The sequence below is a fragment of the Anomalospiza imberbis genome, chromosome 12 (assembly GCF_031753505.1).
Source record: "Anomalospiza imberbis isolate Cuckoo-Finch-1a 21T00152 chromosome 12, ASM3175350v1, whole genome shotgun sequence".
Lineage (NCBI taxonomy): Eukaryota > Metazoa > Chordata > Aves > Passeriformes > Viduidae > Anomalospiza > Anomalospiza imberbis.
The window spans coordinates 18,075,930-18,095,890 of NC_089692.1; the positions used below are offsets into that span (position 1 = coordinate 18,075,930).

A 19,961-nucleotide genomic window follows, 5' to 3' on the forward strand; every position below is an offset into this window, starting at 1 on the left:
TAACTTGATTGCCTCCATTTCCTCTCCTGTAAAATAGGATTCGGAAAGTATTCGCTTCATGACTTCATGAGATAGATGTTTTTAAAATACTTCTAATGAGTGATTTTTAATGAAAAGTTGGCTGAAAGTATGAGCTCCAGTTGGTAATGATATCATTTGGATTTCTGGCAGGTTGCTCCGTACGAGCTGTTGAAAGCAATCAAAAAGCAGTGGGTTTGGTACAGTTTGCAGATCACTCTGTTTGCTCACTGTGTGTAAAGTGTGTCTGAGTTTCTACAGGTAGTTTTGACACCGTTTGTGCCCTCCAAAGAGCACAAGCAGCATCGGCACTGCCTCAGACCCTGGTATCTGAGGCAGAGGTTACACACAGGGTGCGGGGAGATATTGCTGCCAAAAAAAAGGTAGGATAGGAGTGTAGTGCACCAACTACTCCACACCAGCTCCTGGTGGGATGTGAGTGAGGAAAAGCCCACTCACTTTCAAAGGTCTTACAGTCTGGCTGCGAGTTAACTTCCAGATTTAGCAAATTGCCCCGTGGTAAAATAGGTACATGATTGGCTTTTGGTTTAAGATGTTTGGCAAAGCCTAACTTCTGTTTACTTTCAAAACACAACTTTCTGCCAAACTAGAAGTTATTTTGTAGTTGAGTGGAAAAGTGAGAGGGCGTTTCAGGTCAGCAGCACTTGAGGATCATGTCAAACCCATAAATAATACAGAGTCAGGTCAGGCTGTGAATCTGAGGGAAAAAATCATAGAAACACACAACGGTTTGGGTTGGAAGGGACCTCAAAGATCTTTCCAGTTCCAACTACCCTGCCATGGGCAGGGACACCTTCCATTGTCCCAGGTTGTTCCAAGCCCTGTCCAGCCTGGCCTTGGAAACTTCCAGGGATCCAGGGGCAGCCACAGCTGCTCTGGGCACCCTGTGCCAGGGCCTGCTCACCCTCACAGGGAACAATTCCTTCCCAAATCCCATCTAACCCTTCATCTTTAAAAAAACCTTTTTTTTTTTTTTAAATTTGAAAACTTCTACCAGAACATCCTGATTCCAGCTGCCTTTTCCTCCCTTAGGTATCGATCTCCAGCATTCCATGTCCAGTCCTGGTATGATGAAGTGAAAGATTACACGTTCCCATACCCCCATGAGTGCAACCCGTGGTGCCCAGAGAGGTGTACAGGTGCCATGTGCACACATTACACCCAGGTAAAGGACTCTAAGGGGTCTGTACCCACACTCCCCACATCCCCCCCATGTCTGGATCGGGGTAATTTGCTTATTTGCAATAACTACATTTCCCTTACAGATAGTCTGGGCCACGACCAACAGGATTGGCTGTGCTGTGAATGTCTGCAAGCAGATGAATGTGTGGGGAGAGATCTGGGAGAACGCTGTCTACCTGGTCTGCAACTACTCCCCCAAGTAAGGCAGAGCAGCTGGGCTCTCTCCAGCTCTCCCAAAACTGGCAGCTTGCTTAACTAGCTCTGGGGAAGAGATTTCAGGCAGTCTAGACTGGTGGTTGTGGCTTTAAATTTTTTTCTTTAGACAGCAGCACAGGGCTGGTTCAAAACTACAGAGCACTGCCTGGAAAACTGAATGAGAGGCTGGGGCCAGGCTGGAGCTTTGATGTTCCTGCCACGGGAAGGGAAAGGAGGAGCAGGAGATGGCCAGGATGGAGCTGGCATGTGCTGCTGAGCAAGGCTTGCTCTCTGCTGTCAGAGGGTGGGAAGGGATGGGGTGGTGGTGAACGCCAAAAAACCCTGAAATAACTGCAGCAGTCAAGATTTCACTAGCTCGACAGTTTGATTAAATTTCAAAATGAAAATCATATTTCTTGCCTACTACATCCAGGAGAAGTTTACTACCTGGCAATGGCAGTTAAGATTTTCTGGTTAATAGGAGAAACATTCCCACTCTGAGCCCTTGGCAATTTAAGACTTCATAACAAAATAAAATAGGGAAATCTCTCTACGCAAATGGAGTGGCTTGGGGAGCAACTGACTTCAGGGGATAACAGTGCAGAAAAATGCAAAGGAAAAAGAAGTGTGGGGCTGCAGCTATCATGTCCCAGGCAGAGCTCTCTGGGTGGGTTCTCTGCACCTCTCTCCCCACGTCAGATGAGCACATTTTACTCCTGGTTTGGGGGGATTTAACAATCTGCTCCTCCTGAGGAATAACAGCATCTCCCACAGAGCCCCCACAGCAGGCTGGGAGATTTACACGTCATCCATTCAGAGCTGCTGGATGGAAAAATACTCTATTTCTGCAGTTTCTGCTTAATCTTTTCTCTCTGGCATCGGTGCACATTGTCCTCATGTAGCCTTATAGGTGGAGACAGCTGAAAGAGCATAACCCAGGAGTTTATAGCCACAGCTTAACTCCGGCTCCTTCAACCTCCTCATCCCCTAAGACTTGCAGGAGAGAATGCCAAAATGGGCTGTTATTTCTGGGGAGTTTCTTCAGCAAAATGCAGTAATCCATTGATTTATTTCTGTTTACATAAGACCCTGGTGTTTATATTGGAATGTAATATAAAAGCGATCTGGCACACGATTTAAACAAACCCCTAAAAATGTCATTTTAAAGATGGAACGAGGAGGAGCATCTTTCCTACATGGCTGGTTGTTTAGTCTTTATTTAGTTGCTCTAGGCCAGGATGATGTTTCTGGGTTTGGAGGCTTGGAAAGGTATTTGTGTGTCCGATGGGTGCTCATTTCTCCTGTGCTCCCAGGGGCAACTGGATTGGAGAAGCTCCGTACAAGACCGGCCGTCCCTGCTCCGAGTGCCCGCCGAGCTACGGGGGGAGCTGCCAGAACAACCTCTGCTACAAAGGTACCTGCTGGGGGCTTGGGGCACCTCTGGGGTGGGGGACAAGGCTGGAGCAAACGTGTGGAAGCTTCCAATTGGAGCCAACCACAGCTTAATGCCCCTTTTAATTAGCCATCCTCAATATCCCGACGTCGGGACACGTGGGAAATCGTCAGCAAGAATCCCTGAGCTGCTGAAAGCCTGGAGCTGGGATTCAGCACATTTTCCTGGGGAAAACAGAGAGCTTGGATGGGGAGAAGCAGCTCTGAGCTTCCATGGGTTTGGCCCCGGAGCTGCAGGGGGTTTTGAGCGCCGGCAGGCTGTGGGCAGGAGCGATCCCATCCCGGAGGGGTTTGCTGGGGAAGGGAATGTTCTCCAGTGCTTGGCAGAGGCATCGTGGGTGGGCAGAGCTTGGCTGCCTGCCCCGCTCCTTCAGATGGAGCCTTTGCCTCCCTCCCCACCTTTCAGGATGGGGGATTCAAGGAATGGTTTTCAGGGATGCAAATTGAACGTAGCCATTTGTGTCCCTTGGAGGAGAGGAGGGGACCCTGAAGGGTTTTTCCTGACCTGTGGAGTGTTTTTGGAAGAGAGGCCAATAGGATAAAACATATTATTAGGGTGAGCCCTCCAGTGCAGCAGTGCTACCCCCAGCATCCAGGATCTCCCAGGGTCATTTCTCTCCTCCAAGTGTTTTACTTTCCAGAGAGCTGGGCTCTTTGAAAACAGGGAGATTCCCTGGAGACTTGCCCAGGGTGCAGAGGCTTATTTTGCTGCCACCATGCATTTCTTGTTTTTTATCCTGTGGGGTTTGAAGGAGGACCCCAGGGTGCAGGTGGGCTGCAGCAGGGAGAAGGAAGGGGATGCCCTGATGGAATATGAGCCCTTCAGCAAATTTGTGTTTTCCTCCAGAGGGAAGAACTCAGTGGGAAACAGAGGAAGGAACATCCTTTTTTCACTAATTAGTGGGGATCCCTTCAAATCTTTATTGTGAGATGCTGTAAATGCTGCTTCATGTGCAGAGGAGCAGGAGAGGAGTGTCCTGGGAATAGCCCTGTGCTGCCTTCAATAGGCATTTTTGATCTCCCAGCTGTTTAAAAGGAGATCCTTGTCCAACTAAATCATCCCCACAAAACATGAACCTGACTTGCCCACCAGTGTGAGCACACTGTGATTATTTTGAATCCCCTCTTCTACCAAGATCACCGTTATGAAGATCCCATCATTGCTGAGACAGATGAGACCAACGAGGTGGAGATTCCGCAGGTGGCGGAGCAGAAGCCGGTGCAGTTCCACCTTCCAGAAAACAAACCCAGCAAAACCATCAAGCCCAAGAAAATCACCCCAGAATCCTACATGAGTAAGACACAGCCTTCCTCTTTTTCAGCTCCTATGGGTTTTGAAGCACCTCTGTGGGAAAAGGTGTGGGAAGTGATGAGGAGGCTCAGGGATAAAGAAACTGGGAGGATGTTTGAGTGGAGGAAAGGTGATCTGTTTGGAAATTCACTGTGTGAAAATTTCAGTTGTGCAGAAAGCTGCTAGGAGTGGTGAGCAAAGCTCTCAAAACCAGCCTGTACCTACTGCACATCGATCTGCAAAAGTTCTGTGCTTGTTTCAGTCACTTCATAGAATCCCACAATGGTTTGGTTTGGAAGGGACCTTAAAGCTCATCCGGTCCCACCCCCTTCCACCATCCCAGGGTGCTCCAAGTCCCAGTGTCCAACCTGGCCTTGGACACTCCCAGGGATCCAGGGGCAGCCACAGCTTTTCTGGGCACCTGTGAACAATTCCTTCTCAGTATCCCATCTAAGCCTGCCCTCTGGCAATGGGAGCCATTCTCTGTGTCCTGTCCTTCCATCCCTTGTCCCCAGTCCCTCTCCAGCTCTCCTGGAGCCTCTTCAGGCCCTGGAATTGCTCTGAGCTCTCCCTGGAGCCTTCTCCTCTCCAGGTGAGCATCCCCAGCTCTCCCATCCTGGCTCCAGCTCTCAGAGCATCTCTGTGACCTCCTCTGACTGTCTCCAGCAGTCCATGTCCTCCTTATCTCAATTAAATATCAATGTACCAAAAGTCCCCTCAATCAGTAATACGTTTAGGAAATACTGGTTTTATTTCTCCTTTAAAAAGCTCTAGACTCAGCACTTACCCTTCTTCACAGCTTTTCTGGGGTTTATGCCTTGTTTCCTCTTTGTTTCTTGCTCAGGAATATTTCTGAAGTTATTTGTGGAGCTGCTGGTACTTCCTGAGTTGTTTTCCAACCGCAGTTAATTAAAAGACACTTATTGAGAAAACAAGGTGGGGCAAGCCAGCAGGTCCTTTTCAAGTTTATCTGCCAGCATCTGGAGAGTCTGTAATTAAAAGGAGAATGAGAGCTCTGACTGCAGACCTCGGGCTGTAAATCAAAGCCTTGAGCTGTCAGCTGCATCTTCCTTGCTAATATTCCAAAGACACCTGTCTCAGGTGAAGGGCTAAAGAGGCACCAACTGCTCCAGGCTGGATAAAATCAGATTTTATCTTGCTGCACCAAAGACCTCCAGGAAAGATGTGTGGAGGTTGCTCATTTCTTTAGCTCAAGAGCAGGCTGAGCAATTTCCTTTTTAAAAAATGTATTTGATTTTTTTTCCCTCCCCAGCACAAGTCATTACCTGTGAAACCAAGATGAGAGACAAGTGCAGAGGCTCAACGTGCAACAGGTAGGATTTTGTTGATACTTCCTGGAGTGCTGAGGGGAAAATAAATAAATATTTACTTTGTATTACTCAATATTTTTAATAAATATTTATGTTTTATTGCTAAATATTATTCAGTTCTTGCAAACACAGGATAGGTTGCACTATATGTTTTTTGTGACTCTCTAGGTAGATCTCTTTGGGAAAAGCCCCAAAACCCAACAAAAAAATCCCCTAGATTTCTCTTAATTCAAGCCTTCAGCCAAGCCTGGCAATAAGGTGATTTGGATGATTTTATTCAGCCGTGATGACCCACAGTCTCAGGTGTCCAAAATAATTTAAGACATTTCAGCAGAGTCATTTTTTGAGCCTTTTTCATGCATTCCAGTGTTGTCCAAGCCAGACCAATAATTCATGACTTGTCCCTCCCAGCCTGTCAAGAACTTCTGCTTAAGGTTTCTGCAGAGAACAGGACAGTTTATCACTTGGAGAAAAACCAAATCCACAGAACCTAAATATTGGTCGGGCTCTTAAGGAGGGTGGAGCAACTGTTTTAAAAAAGTAGCTATTTTGCAATCTTGTTTTTAAAACAGGAGAACTACGTGAAATGAATGGAATGACTATTAAATGAAATAGAGTCAAAGTCTGTTTTTCTTGAATTGTTTTTCGCCACCCTCAAAGATAAATATCTTTGCTAGGTATTTGTGCCCAGCTGGCTGCTTGTACAGTAAGGGAAAGATCTTTGGAACATTTTATTACGAAAGCGTAAGTACCTTTTAATAGCTCCTGGATGTAATTTGTGGGAGTCAGTGGGAATGACAGAAATGGGAAATGCCAGCCATTCTGGTGTAATTTGGCTTTTCATGTTCCCCGGCTGTGGTGCTGTAAAATGGTGCTAATAAAGGTTTATCTGTATTTTCCTCATCTTGGTGTTGAAAAAAGGGACAGACTCTAGGAAGTCAAAGTGGTTCCAGAATTCAGGAATTGTCCTAAATGTGCACACCCATGGAAATTGAGGGATGAGCACCAGTAGGCAGCTCCTACAAAGATCTCTTTGCTCCTGCGGGCAGCTGTCACCTGAACAGAAACTTTATATAAAAAAACACTGTTAAATTTTGTAACTAAATAATATTTTGAGCTGATTTGCTTGATCTTAAATCAGTAAGATAATTTATAAATAAAGCATGGCACCATTTTCCCATCAAAACTACTTTTTGGGGTGAGGGAAGCTGGAAGATAAAAAGGGTTTTTTTGGGTAAAATCAGGTTTTCTTTCCCTGTTCCAACTGTTGGTGTGTGACTGCATCACTCTGATGTGTCTTTGCCCTGGAAATTCTGTGATTGCAGACACCCAACCCCTCCAAGTGGCGTCAGCAGAAATATTTTGGGTTTGAATATTTTGTCGAGAACTGGAAATATTTCAGACTGGTCTCTCACTTCCAACGCTGCTTTTCCTCTAAATTGTATTTAAATGTATGGTTTTGTTATTGAAAAAAAAGCTTCCCGTTCAACCAGGCAGTGCTTAAAATAATAGTAATAAAAGAATCTGTATTGGGAGAGGAAGATTTAACAACCAGATTCCAAAGGAGTGTACTCAGCTTATTTTCCACTTGGTGCTCTGGTGGTGGTTTCATTTCTTCTCTGTTTTTCACGTAGCAGTTGGGCAGCGTTGCTCTGTGAGAGAGATTTATCTGATTTATTTCACACCCCATCTCTTTATCTCTCATCAGTCCTCCAGCATATGTCGTGCTGCAATCCATTATGGAATCCTGGACAACAAAGGAGGGCTGGTGGATATCACGAGGAAAGGGAGGACACCTGCTTTTGTGAAGTCCACCAGGAACGGTGTGGAGTCATTCAGGTACTGCCGTCCCCAAAAACTGTTGGTATTACCTTTAAATACAAGCAGATGTTCAGTCATCTTTGTTGCTCTCATGTAGACTCAGTGGTCCAAATAATTTTACTCTGCTTATTTTTTTAAATTTTTTTTTGTTTGCTTGTTTTACAGGAAAAGTAAACCTTCAAATGCGTTCATGGTTTCCAAAGTCACAAGTAAGTTTTAAATGTTGAGGGGAAAATATATTGTTGCTAGGGTTTTATGGGGTACTTGAAAATATCATTCCTTTCAGGGCTCTTTTCCATTTTCAGTGGTTGTGTCAAATGGTTCTGTGCCACGACCAAACTCTGGAGAGGTGGTCTAGGGTGAGCAGAACCTTAGAGTGACTGCCCACCCACCCTGGACAATTCCACCACCACACACCTCATTTTCCTGGGGGCATCTAAGAGGAAGGTAGAGAAATAGGTGAAAATGAGCCAATTCCAACAGCATCTCCTGCTGATGGATCATGGTGGGGTCCGGAGTTCAGCTGCTGATAGTGAAGGGATGGAAGTTGAGCCATCCATCTCTGAAAGGCTCAGTCAAGTGTCAGCACTTACAAAAACTGAAAAAAAACCATAGTGGCTAATGTCCTAGTGCAGTAATGTAATGAAAAACACAATACATGTGATATTAGTTTTTAACATTGAGTCATCACATTTCTGATGGGCATATAAATAAACACTGCTCCACTTTTTAAACAATTCCCACTCTCTGAATATCTTTGAAAAATTCCTCCAACACAGAATCATCCTTTTGATTAGATCCACCTGAGCCCCTTCTGGGGACAACTGTAGGTGTCAAGATATTTGGGCTCCACATCTGGAGCTGTAGCAAACCCACGTGTAGTGGGTCAGCTGCTTGTCTCTTTTGAAAGCTGTGACCTTTTTAAGGCCACACTGTAGTGTGGTTGTAGGATTCCTGCTGGAGAGCTGGCCAACAGCTCTGGGATCCTGGGATCCTGCTGCTGGAGCAGCTTTCCTTCTTGTGCTGTCAGTTGGACAAGGGTCTCACCAAATGCATTGTGTGGCTCTGACTTGTGTTTTCTGCAGCAGCCAGAGCTTTTGGGTCTAATAATTTGCCTTTCCACATTTATCTTGGCAGCACAGACTCTGGATTGTTACACCACAGTAGCTGAACTCTGCCACTTCAAAAAGCCAGTGAGCCACTGCCCGAGGTAACACAAATCTGTTGGGTTTAAAACCTCTGTCCTGAGGGAGGGGCAGCTTAACAGAGGTGCTGAGGCCCCTGAATTTGAGGGCTGGTGGGATAAGAGCTGATCATACTGGTTGAACTGGAGGAGGGAGTTGGAATGGCGTTTCCCCCTGTCACCATGCTTTTCTTGGCATCACTGTAGAAAATTCACTTTATGTTTTTGTATGACTTCAGTTACATTGCACAATCCTGTCCCAGCCCACTCTCACGTGTGAGCGTGCAACTGCACACTCTGTCTTTTTGCTTCTGCATTTGCTGGGTTTTGGATGTGGTTTTCCACCTTAAAACATGGAAGAATTTTGTTCTGGAAACTGTGCAGGAGTAAGTGACAGGGCAGGGAGGCACAAACATATGCAGAGATTTATGTGCACAGAATTGAGCAAAAATACAGGTGCTCCTCCTTGAAAGGGTCATAAAAACCCAATCCCTCTTCTACTGGCCCAAACCCCTCTGTTTGCAGTTCTGCAGCAACAACCAAATGTCATCTGAGGGGAGCAAATAATCAAATTCACTGTTGCCACCTGCAGACCAGATGCAGGCACTTGAAATCTCCCAGGAATGCAGCTCACCTTCCTGTCCAGCCCTGCTCTGGAGAATAAATCTGAATACATTGTTTTCTAGGATTTATTGCCCAGCCCACTGTAAGGACGAGCCGTCGTACTGGGCGCCGGTGTTCGGCACCAACGTTTATGCGGATGTGAGTACAGACCTCTCCCTGCATGTCCTGACTGTCCTGTCCCGGAGCTGGGCTCACTCTGGGATTTAGAGGAGAAATTCAAACTCTCTTGTGGTTATTCCACGTGGGGATGGGCAAAAGGGGGTGAAAGATGGGGTCAGCAGGCTTGGGAAACCCTTTTGATCTCCAACACTGATTTATTCTGGAGGACTTGGATGTGCCACTCCACAACTCCTTGGGTTGTGGCCACTGGGTTTGGTGAGCCCTTCTACTCTCCAGCACCGACTCCTTCCTAGAGATTTGGTCATGTCCCTTAACCTCCCCAAGCCTTTGGGCTCTGGCTGTGAAATCATGGTTGCACTTGTTTGCCTTTGTAAAGCATTTTGGGATTTATAGATGAGCACCAAAGGGCTTTTATTCCATCCTATCACACGATAGAGTTGACAGAAGAAGACCTCTCTCCCCTGTCCTCCTCTTTCTGGGAGATGAACAGCTTCTGAGCAGCCAGGACAGAGCTCAGAGCAGTGAAAAGAAAGAAAGTGTGTGAGCTGGTTTTATGGGTTTGTTTTTCTGAGCTTTGCTCAAGGGGATGAGCAGAGACTTGGTGCTAAAACTAGGTAGAGTAATTTTCTTGAAATCTCTTAGTATTAGGCCTCTAAAAACTGGGTCTCAATGCTTTTCCATTTGTGGGTGTCTGGTTATTTTGGGTTTTTTCCTCATTTTCTGTTCAGCTCCCTGGCTGCCCTGTAGCCTGTAGGATCGTGGTTTTGAAAGCCTGGGGAAAGCAGTCAGCAGATTGTGGACCCCCAGCTTCAGGTCACTCTACAGCTTTGCAGACTGATGAAGAAAATCCATCCTGCAGGAATCATACAGTAATTTGGAGAAGAAATTTTGAAAGCAATTTAAAAAACAAAACAAAACAAAAATCCACACTATTTTAAATTTTGCTCAAGACCAATTTTTTTTGAAGGTAGAGCTGCACAAACAGGTTATCCTGGACTAGCTCACAGGCAAATCCATGGGGCAGCTGCCTCCCTGCAGTACCTGCCTCCTGCATGCTCCCACCTGCAGGAAATGGGAAATAGTTTTCTCTTTTTTACAGAGGACAAACCTCCCTCAAATCACCCCTGAACAGGGCCTGTGATTACAAAGGAATTAGGTGAGGAGCAGCATCCCAGGCTGGCATTGCACTGACGCAAAAGGATTAGTGTCCTTTAATGAACCCATTTCCTACTGTCCCCCCTGGGTATTGTTTCATAAACGGGGGCATGGATGGTGGCTTGGGAGAAAACCAAAAAGCAGTAATAATAAAAAAGCATTTGGCCACTTTCTCGAGGGTTTGGTTAACCTTTTTTTGGACTACTGTGCTAGCAGGGCGATGTGGAGGTGCCAGGAAAGCGTTGAGGTTGGTGGCAAAGCAGGTGAAACAAAGAGTTTGAGGTGACTCTGAGTGACACTGCAAAGGGAGAGGTGGGGATGCTGGGAATGCTCAGAATGGGAAGTTAGGAAGAGAAATAACCACACCATGCAAGGAGAATTTGGGGAAAGGCTTCTCCCAGAGAGAAAGGCCAGTGCAGGGTGCTGGGAATTAACCCAAGCCCACTGCTGAGGAATAATTAAAGCGGGCAATGAGCTGGATGAGACAAATGCTGGTCTTCTGGGAGGGCTTTGGGAAGCCAGCTTCATGTCTTGTGTGGCACCTTATTGGCCCTAAGGGCAGCGGGGCTCCAAATGAGTCTTCTTAAATAAGCTGTCTAAAAGACAATGAAGCATTTAGCCCCATTTCCAGTCTGCACTTTGCTTTAAAAAGCAGCTCAGGGAATTATTTGTGGGAAAACTAGTAAGACTGTGGAACAGGGACGTAGAAGTGACTTGAATTTTGGGGTAAATGAATAAAATGCAAGAAATATGCGATGGTAAAAGTGGACAGGCCTGGTTCTGGGATGATCATAGAGCCATGGAATGGTTTGGGTTGGAAAGGACTTCAAAGCTCATCCAGTTACACCCCCTGCCATGCGTAGGGCCATTTTCCATAGACTGGGGTGCTCCAAGACCTGTCCAACCCGGCCTTGATGCTGGAGCTGTGGGAACATCCAGGGATCTTTATGAAGGTTGTAAAAGAGCTTTTGACTTGCATGAGACTGTCATTTGCCACTCTGCCTGGCTCCTGGTGTGACACCTGCAGGGGAAACCCATGCCCATCCCTGCCCAGGAAAGAGAGCAACTTCCCCACGTTTGAGATAAGGTTTTACCCACAGCTGTGCAGTGATTGCTTGGAGGATGGATGGATGGATGGATGGATGGATGGATGGATGGATGGATGGATGGATGGATGGGTGGATGGATGGATGTCCTGCACAGAGGCAGGAGTTTGTCACCAGAGCAAATGAGTTGGTAGTCAGCTCCCAGGAGATATGACCTTAATGGTTAAACCAGCCACACTAGTGAGGAAATTCTGGGTGATTAAGCTCATAGTCAGACAATATTGTTAATGACCCACTATAAAGTGTGTTGTCATTTTATGGTGTGTACCCTGGGGCTCGTTTCATCAGGAATTGGTCTCAGAGCATCCCGAGGGGCTTCACTGTGGCAAACTGTTGTATTGTCCATGCCGCTGTACTCCTGGACCTGGAAGGGAAGGCCTTATTCTTGTAATATCTCATCTTCCAAAAGCTCTGCAATAAATTAATCAAAGAACAGCCCAGCCTGGGACATGAGAGGGCTGTAATCCAACAGAGTGATAAGAGGAGGTTTGAGGTAAATCTGTTCGTCAAAGCTTTGAGCAAGCGGCGGAACAGCAAGTCCTGGAAAAAAAAAATAACAGGAATGCTTTGAAAAGAACATTGTTCAGGATGTCTCCCAGCGGAGAGTGTTGCAAATTGATCCAGGACAGTTTAATTTTATGAGCCAGATTTAGATTTATAGATTTCCCACCACATCTTAGGGCAAATTCACTGCATATCTTCCAAACACAGCATTCCCTTGCTCCCTTGACCATATATAGAAGAAAAATACCAAACTGGCACTCAAAACTCTGAGGGCTGCCAAGAGATAGGCCATCCAAAGTGATAAATATATAGGGGACAAGGCAGAGCTGCCATATATGGCTGTGGCAGGCAAGCAGCATGGGCTGCTGTGCATATGCAAGGCAAACAGTTGCACTTGGCACAGGTTTTGTGGTACTTGGATTTTTAGCAACCAGGGCATTTCTGGGGTTGGGATTTTCACCTGCTGCAGTTCGCTGAGCAGAGTTGGATTGGTTTTTCCTTTCTGTTCTTCCAGCTTGCTGTATGTAAACCCTGCAGAGAGCTGATGGCCAAGTTTACACTATCCCTCAGCCTTCTGTGCTTTTGCTGCCTTTTCCTGGATGCTCTGGGGGCTTAGTCATCAGTTGTTACTGGTTTGTGTTCCTCCAGCTCTTCTGACTCTGCACATCTGGGATGTGCAATAGAGAAACTTTAGTCTTTCCAGAAGTGTAATCTCCCTCCACATTTGGTGTTGTTTTATGAGGTAAAGCCCATCCAAAAACTACACCAGACAAAGGGGGCAGCCCTTCTGTCATTCCTAGAGAGAAGGATGTGAACTGTCCCAGATAATTAGTGATAATTTACCTTAATTCAGCAGAAGCATTTCCTTTCTAAGCAACTGTGAGAATAACCTTTGCTGCCAGTAGCACAGAGTTTCACCTCAGAGGTTTCTCTGGTGCAGTCCCAAGAGGCACTGGCTGGAAAGTTGTCCTCAATTCAGTCTTGGCCCTGGATAGGATGAAGTGTGGCTTTCGACTGGACATTGGGAAGGAATTGTTCCCTGTGAATGTGGGGAAGCCCTGGCACAGGGTGCCCAGGGCAGCTGTGGCTGCCCCTGGATCCCTGGCAGTGTCCAAGCCAGGTTGGACAGGGATTGGAGCAGCCTGGGGCAGTGGAAGGTGTCCCTGTCCATGGCAGGGGTAGAACTGGATGCGCTTTAAGGTCCCTTCCAACCCTTCCAAACCATTCCATGATTTTATGATGATCTCACAGGTGCAGTTCCACCTCAGAACAATGGAAAATCTGCTTGTGGTGATGATGGATCTTCTTTCACCCAGGAATTATGACATACCTGCAAGATCTAGTCCATAGTTTGTCCAAAAGAGGGACAAAACTGTTTCATAACTGTTTCTTTGTCTATTCCCTGTTTCTCTTGGTATGATGGAATTGATAAGTCTTAGTTTATAAAATATAGACAGTGCATAAAAACAATTAAATATTTTTCAGAGCTCCAGTATCTGCAAAACTGCAGTGCACGCAGGGGTCATTTCAGATGAAAGAGGAGGCTTTGTGGACGTGATGCCTGTAGAAAAGAAGAAAACCTACGTTGGCTCCTTAAAGAACGGCGTCCAGTCAGAGAGGTGGGATTTCCTTCCTTTGTACTTCCCTCTTCTTTTCCACAGTGGGTTCAGCTGCCTGGGAAAGTCAGCAGATACCAGCTCGACAGGCTGGTGGCTTCCCAGCGTCACTGTGAGCTGTGACACCCAAAGAAATGGAGCGTGTTGTCCTGCTCCTTCCTTCCCCCAGCCAGGAGCTGCGCTCAGGCTGCTGTGAAATGTTGTTAAGCCTTGTTAGATTTTGTTACAGCACAAGGATTATACAGATTTAGGATTTAGAATCTGTCTGTATCATACAAGTAAAAAGCAAGAGACACAGAGAAACGACAACATCCATGCAAATCCAGATCAGAGACAAGATGGCAGCCCATGCAAAGCCTTTTTATGCATATTCTTGGAACCAATAGCATAAAAGAAAAGGTGTAAAGTCATTATACTCTAACCAATTAGAAAAGGACCCACGTGGGTTTAACATTAACAAAAGGACTTCTATGAACCTCAAACAATACACAATAATTAATTATTTAAGATTGAAACTTTTTCTGTCTTTGCAAAGCATATATCTAAGACTTTTCACATCTTGAACTATCAATAAGTTCTTGCTCTTTCTTGTACTTTCTTGTTCCTTATGATAAATATAAATGTATTCACTTGGTTCTTAACTTCTTAGCTTCCCATGAGAAGGTTTTGACATTTCCCGACCTTTCTCAGCTTTATGTCCACGTTCTGAAGCCTTTTGCACTTTCTAAAGTCTTTTACCTTTTTATATTCCTACACATGTTAATACATTTTGCTGTGTGTTTTAACACATCAGGAGATAAGCACAAGTATTTTCAGTTTTCAGCCCAGGTCATGATTTGGGGTTTATAATTTGGATTTCCATTCAGTTCTGGAGTGTGGGATTCATTTGTATTTGTTGATTCATGTTCTCTATTCTCTTTGAAATAAGTAAATTAAGCTCTTGAGACATGATCAAACACTTTTTGAAGATGAATTTGCCACCCTTGTAGTGTTTTTTTGGTTTTTTTTTTTTTTTTTTTTGTAATTTCTCTTGGGCCAATCATGCTGGTTTCAGTGACCAATTGCAAATCTGTGCTTCCAACATCCTTCACCTCCTCAAGATCACAACAATCCAGTCACAGCTCATCCAGTCCTTCCTAAGTTGAGACTTCACTTTCAATCTGTTATGTATTTTTTCAGATATTGGTGTGATGACACTGATTTCTCAGGGCTACCTTCACAAGAATAGAATTTCCCACACTTAGGGGGGTTTTTGGTCACTGCTAACCCTGTCTGCTCTGTGCAATTCTTCTTTTATAAAGACCATAAGGAATTCTATCAAGTTTGCTGGTTTTGTTCTAACAATGGATATTCCAGAATGCTTTAGAGCATCTCAAGAAATAAAAACAGACTAAGACAGGAAAACTACAGCTGTTAAATATGGGAGTTTTCATATAGATTACCAGGGTCAGCATTTTCCAATTGGATAACTTGAATTTAGGTGAAAAACCCCCTGTTCCTTTGATTTTTTTTTTTTATCTCAATCTTGCTTTCACTTATCTTTTATACTAAAAGACAACTTTTTACTGTGATGGCAAACTGTGCCCTAGTTAAGAATAAATCCCACCACTCTCAGGGATGTGCAATGTGAGCAGCCAGTGCTGATCTGAGGGGTGAGGGAAACCAGAGACCTTCTCACAGCAGGGATGAAGATTTGGAAAATATTATTTACACTCTGCAGTAAGGAGCAGCCTTATGCTGTGAGATCCATTAGACAGTGAAACAGCTTTTCCAAGGTCAAGGTGAACCCTTACCCCTTAGGACACTGGAAATAACCTTGGGTAAAGATACACACCCAAACAGGTATGGGAAAAGATTGCCTTGAGGATTTACTGGCTCCTTACCCTTGCTGCAATATTTATTTTGTGGGAAGATGAAATTTTGTATTTTTCCTGGGTTTTTTCAGTGCTGTAGGACCTGGGAATAGAAACATCCCCTTTCCCCTTCACACAGCCACCCCAAGCAGCTTGGAGTCAAAGCAGCTGGGGACACGTCTGCAGATTGAAAAGGAATATCCATATTTATTGTCATTTAACATGAGCTGATCTGGCCCTTCCCACTCCCAGCACTAGGAGCCAAGCCAGACAGGCCCTGTGAACCTGCCAACCTATTTGACAACTGTTTTCTAAGGAAAACATATTCCTCTTTATGCCTGAATCTCTGCACAAGGGAGCACAGTGTTCCTTGGATAAAAGCTAGGGCTGTAAGAGAGTCTGTTGTCTTCCAGCTCCTTTTCTTGGCATTAGCACTACAGATTTGGATTGAAAATGTAAAAAAAAAAAGTGAAACCATGGATGTGTGCCACTTCTTTTTCATCCTTTATCTTTCTCCTACTCCTGGTAGGAAAGAGATAGGAGCAATACAGAGCTGCCTGTTTGGGTTCTGAGGTGTCTTCACTTGGTTCATTCCATGTTTGTTTTCTTTTCCTCTTTTCTTTGTCTCCAGCTTGAAGAATCCTTCAGATGGGAACGCCTTCCGAATCTTTGCTGTGAAGCAGTAAACCCCCAGCGAAGGTGCAGGTTTCTTTGGGAGAGCTCTCTGTTGATCTCCAGAGACGCTAAAGCTCCTCTGAACGGCATCAGCTCTGCCCGTACCCTCCTTGCCGATCTCCTTCAGGGAATTCCAAAAGAAAAGGGGGAAAAAAAGAAAAAAAAAACCCCAAAAAAAGACCCCAGGTTCTGACTCAGCTGTTGGCATCTCATCGCACTGGTGCAGCCTTGTATCTCTTTGTCTCGTGTCTTTGTTTCTCTAGGGGCATTCAGCGACCATAAACTGTTTTAAGTTTCCTTTTACCAGAGGTGTTGCTACACAGGACGGCGGTGGCTCCATGTGCAGCAGATTCAGGGATCTCAGCCTGGCCCTGGATGGTGTTTTTAGGGTGTGAAGCTTCTCTTGGGATGGGTGTGAGGATAAGCAGACTCGGGAGTGAGCGGCTGTCCAGGCGCTGGACACTTTGAAATGAGAAACTCATTGAAAAATTGCATCGCTGGGGGAGAGGATGGGCTTCGACAGAGTGATTTTGTGTATGTTGGATGGTTTCTGTGCAAAAGAGGATAAAAAGTGGTGTTTTCCCACTGAGGTGATGTGCAGCAGCACTGCTGTGTGAGGCTGCTGGGTACCTTGAACGATGGGGTTTGGGGATGTTCTTGGCAGCCAAAATTGAGGTTTTGTGGGCCTGGAGCAGGGTGTAAAACGGTGGCAGAGATCCTCACTGCAGAAAATGAGGCCACCAAATCATCCAAAGAGCAGGTTTGGTGTTTGCTGGTCAAACACTCCCAGGTATTTTGCAAGTCTGGCAATCTCTGAGCAGTCAGAGAACTGGGGCTCTTGTGCTGGCACATCTCATCCTATACTCCATGCCATAACTTCAGTTAAATGCAGTGTATTGGTTTATACAGCAGTGCTGGTTGTTTTATAGTAGTTGAGTAGTGGTAAAATTAATCTTATTTCTGCTAGGAATGGTTGTATCTGTAGGAAGCAGGTTCACTTTCCCCTTTGTGAAGCTCCTTGTGGTGTGTGCAGTTCTGAGACTTTAAAGATGCAGCATAAATTGGGGTAGATGATTTTTTCCAGGAATTTCCAATTGTGAAGCCAACAGACCCCCACTTTCAGTGTAAATGCTGTACCCATGAGCATTTGATAGCCAGGATGATAGGTTTTGCAAAACTCATAAGGTGTTGTAATGGTGTTATTCCATATTTTGATATTTTTGTCTTGACATGAACCAAAATGCATTTCAAAGCCAAGAGAAGGGCTCAGCATGAGCTGCTTTTTTAAGACAGAAGGATATTCTCTGCTGCATATTGGAAATGAATTTTTATGATTGGTCTAAACACAAATCTGGTGGGTTTTGATACACACACATCCAATAAATTCATCAGTCATGAGAAGACAAAGCCAACAGTGGTTCTTCAGTTTTTGTAAATGCTCAGTCCTTCCGTTCAAAAACTGATTTGTAATATTGGATAACAAATGGGAAAATATTTCCCTCTGTCTGGCAGATGTTTCACAGCTGCTCTTATGCCCAGAACATGTTTGGTTTAATCTAGACAGATATAAGAGCCATCTCATCAAGCTCTTTCAAAACACAGACCAAAAGCATTTATATGATTAAACGCTTCTTTAATTCTGTAAACGCCACAAAATCAGCAAGGAAATGACATTTATCACTCAGTTTGTCCCACCACTGGGATTTATTTCTCCATAAAATCTGAATTTGGAAAGAAACCTTTTGTAAAACCTGAAATTGGAACTGCTTTTCACTGTCTCCAAAAACACTGCACAGAAAAGCTACTTTTGGGGTGGATAGAGAGAAGTGACCCTTCGTGTCATCTTTGTTTATGTAGTATTGTCGTCCAAGGTGTACAGTATTGACTTTAGACAGGAAAACTGAACCATTTCTTTTTCTTGCTAAATAAATTGATGTTAAAAACAGCTGGGACATGTCCTAGAAAAGCTGCTGGTTGCAAGCTTTTGAGATGTTGGCAGTGAGGAAAAGCCTCCCCGTTTCTGCCCGCTGTGAAGCGTTGGGGTGTGCATGGTCTGGTTCGAGCCCATCCAACACTGCAGCAAGAATCTGGGACATCCTGGGCCAAATGGGCTGGGAATGGAATTGGAGAGAGTGAGAGGTGCAGTCAGGTTCATGGGGACTGCAGGAGCACATAAAACACCTCGACTCTAGTGTAGGATCCATGAAAATTACGGATGGAAGGTGATGGAAAGGACTGTGAGGGCTCTTGGAGTAAAACCCAGGGGGTTACTGGGAGCACATAAAAATCCAAACAGTTGGGGATGTACCTAGGTGACGGAAAGGGGACAGGGGAAGGGTTATTATTCCAACAGAAATATCCTAAAATGCTTAATTCATGTTACAATTGCGTATTTTTATCTTCAGCCAACTGGTTTGGATTTTTAGAAACCGATGTTAATTTAAGTCTGTATCTGTTTATTTTTGTATTTGTTGTACAAAAGAGAAATTGTGACTTTACTACACAAATATTTTTCGAGGTCCTGGGTGCTATTAATTTAAACATACCTCCCCCAGAATTAGGGGCGATCAGGTCCTCCAAGGCAGTCATGACCTATCAATGACTTGCCATCATGTGTGCTAGCTATTCATGAATAGGTGGGACAGTACCAGTTTTTAGCCAAATGTTGACAGATTTTATTTCTGATACCAAGACTTTTCTCAGCCTGCTATATTTCAATGCAGCTTAAAGATGCATCACGTCTGTATCTCACCAGGCCCTCTCCTCCTCAGCCCCAGCTCAGCAGATCTGTAGGCACCTGAAGCATCCAGGTGTAGCCAAAGCTGATGCTGCCTGGTTGTTCTTTTCCAACAATTTGGGGTTTGGAAGCAATGGCACGGTCGTTGCAAAACACCTGGCTCAGCCCAATCTCCAGGAAACACAACCAGGGTGAAATCCAGAGCCTGTGCTGGTGGGGCCTGGGCTCCGCTCATTCCTTCTTTTTAAGACTTCCAGCCAACAGCTGGTTGAGGAGGCTCCAGTTCATCACTTGTGCAGTCAAAATATTTAGGGCCAGTTCATAGAGTTGCTTTTCTTTTTTTTTTTTTTTTTTCTATGAAAAATGGTGTATTTTACTTCCTATGTATAAAAGTTACTTGTACATTTTTGTGTGCCTTTGCATGTTTTCCAAGGGGCCGTGGTTGTTTATAAACTAGATTTTTTTTTTTGTCTAAATGTGGAATTGTAAAATATCTTTTCCTCCCTACCCTTCAATTTTCTTTTGATTTCTGAATTATTTGTGAAATAAAACCTTCCTGGAATGAATGCTTCCCTTGTCTTAATGCTCAGCCAGAGTTGGGTTGGGTTGAAGAGTTGGTAGAAGAGCTATTTGGGGTTAATCCTGGGGACTAGAGCATTCCTTGGAGACTCCAAAAGAGATTGGGATGTGCAAAGCCTATTCCACAAACAAACTGCCCAGTACCCAGGCATTAAAACTCAATCTTTACCCAGTCAAAAATAAGAGGTATCCTTAGTGAAACATACTGAGAGTAAGGGAAAATCACTGCCTGTCTTTGAATCCCTGCAACATAAGGGCTGAATTAGATTAATGGGTTGGAAATAGTGTTTAATGATTTAGTGCTGCAAAATGCAAGTGAGGTGAACTCCTCTCCACCTGAGCAGGCTGGTGTGAATTGTACCCTCATTTTTTGAAAGGAAAAGTATTCAGATTTTGTAATTCCCTTTGAAATTTTTTCCAGGCTCATCCTTGCTGACAGCACCACAAATCAAACCAAGATTTTTCCTGGTAATCCAAGCCCATTTAGTTAAAGAAGCA

The 19,961-nt window shown here is 44.7% G+C and overlaps 1 protein-coding gene across 2 annotated transcripts in view; it reads left to right on the forward strand.

Moving 5' to 3' along the window:
* The window catches only part of CRISPLD2 (cysteine rich secretory protein LCCL domain containing 2), a 30,423-nt gene extending 10,973 nt beyond the window's left edge, over positions 1-19,450 (forward strand). For both annotated transcript variants that reach the window (XM_068203147.1, XM_068203146.1), the window contains exons 4-15: positions 1,072-1,204; positions 1,305-1,420; positions 2,730-2,830; positions 4,005-4,163; positions 5,433-5,493; positions 6,168-6,234; positions 7,199-7,329; positions 7,477-7,520; positions 8,449-8,521; positions 9,181-9,256; positions 13,489-13,622; positions 16,104-19,450. In XM_068203147.1, the coding sequence (XP_068059248.1) occupies positions 1,072-1,204; positions 1,305-1,420; positions 2,730-2,830; positions 4,005-4,163; positions 5,433-5,493; positions 6,168-6,234; positions 7,199-7,329; positions 7,477-7,520; positions 8,449-8,521; positions 9,181-9,256; positions 13,489-13,622; positions 16,104-16,158 (1,150 nt within the window). In that variant the 3' untranslated portion in view covers positions 16,159-19,450. The remainder of the gene's footprint in view (positions 1-1,071; positions 1,205-1,304; positions 1,421-2,729; positions 2,831-4,004; positions 4,164-5,432; positions 5,494-6,167; positions 6,235-7,198; positions 7,330-7,476; positions 7,521-8,448; positions 8,522-9,180; positions 9,257-13,488; positions 13,623-16,103) is intronic.
* Positions 19,451-19,961: the final 511 nt, after the last annotated feature.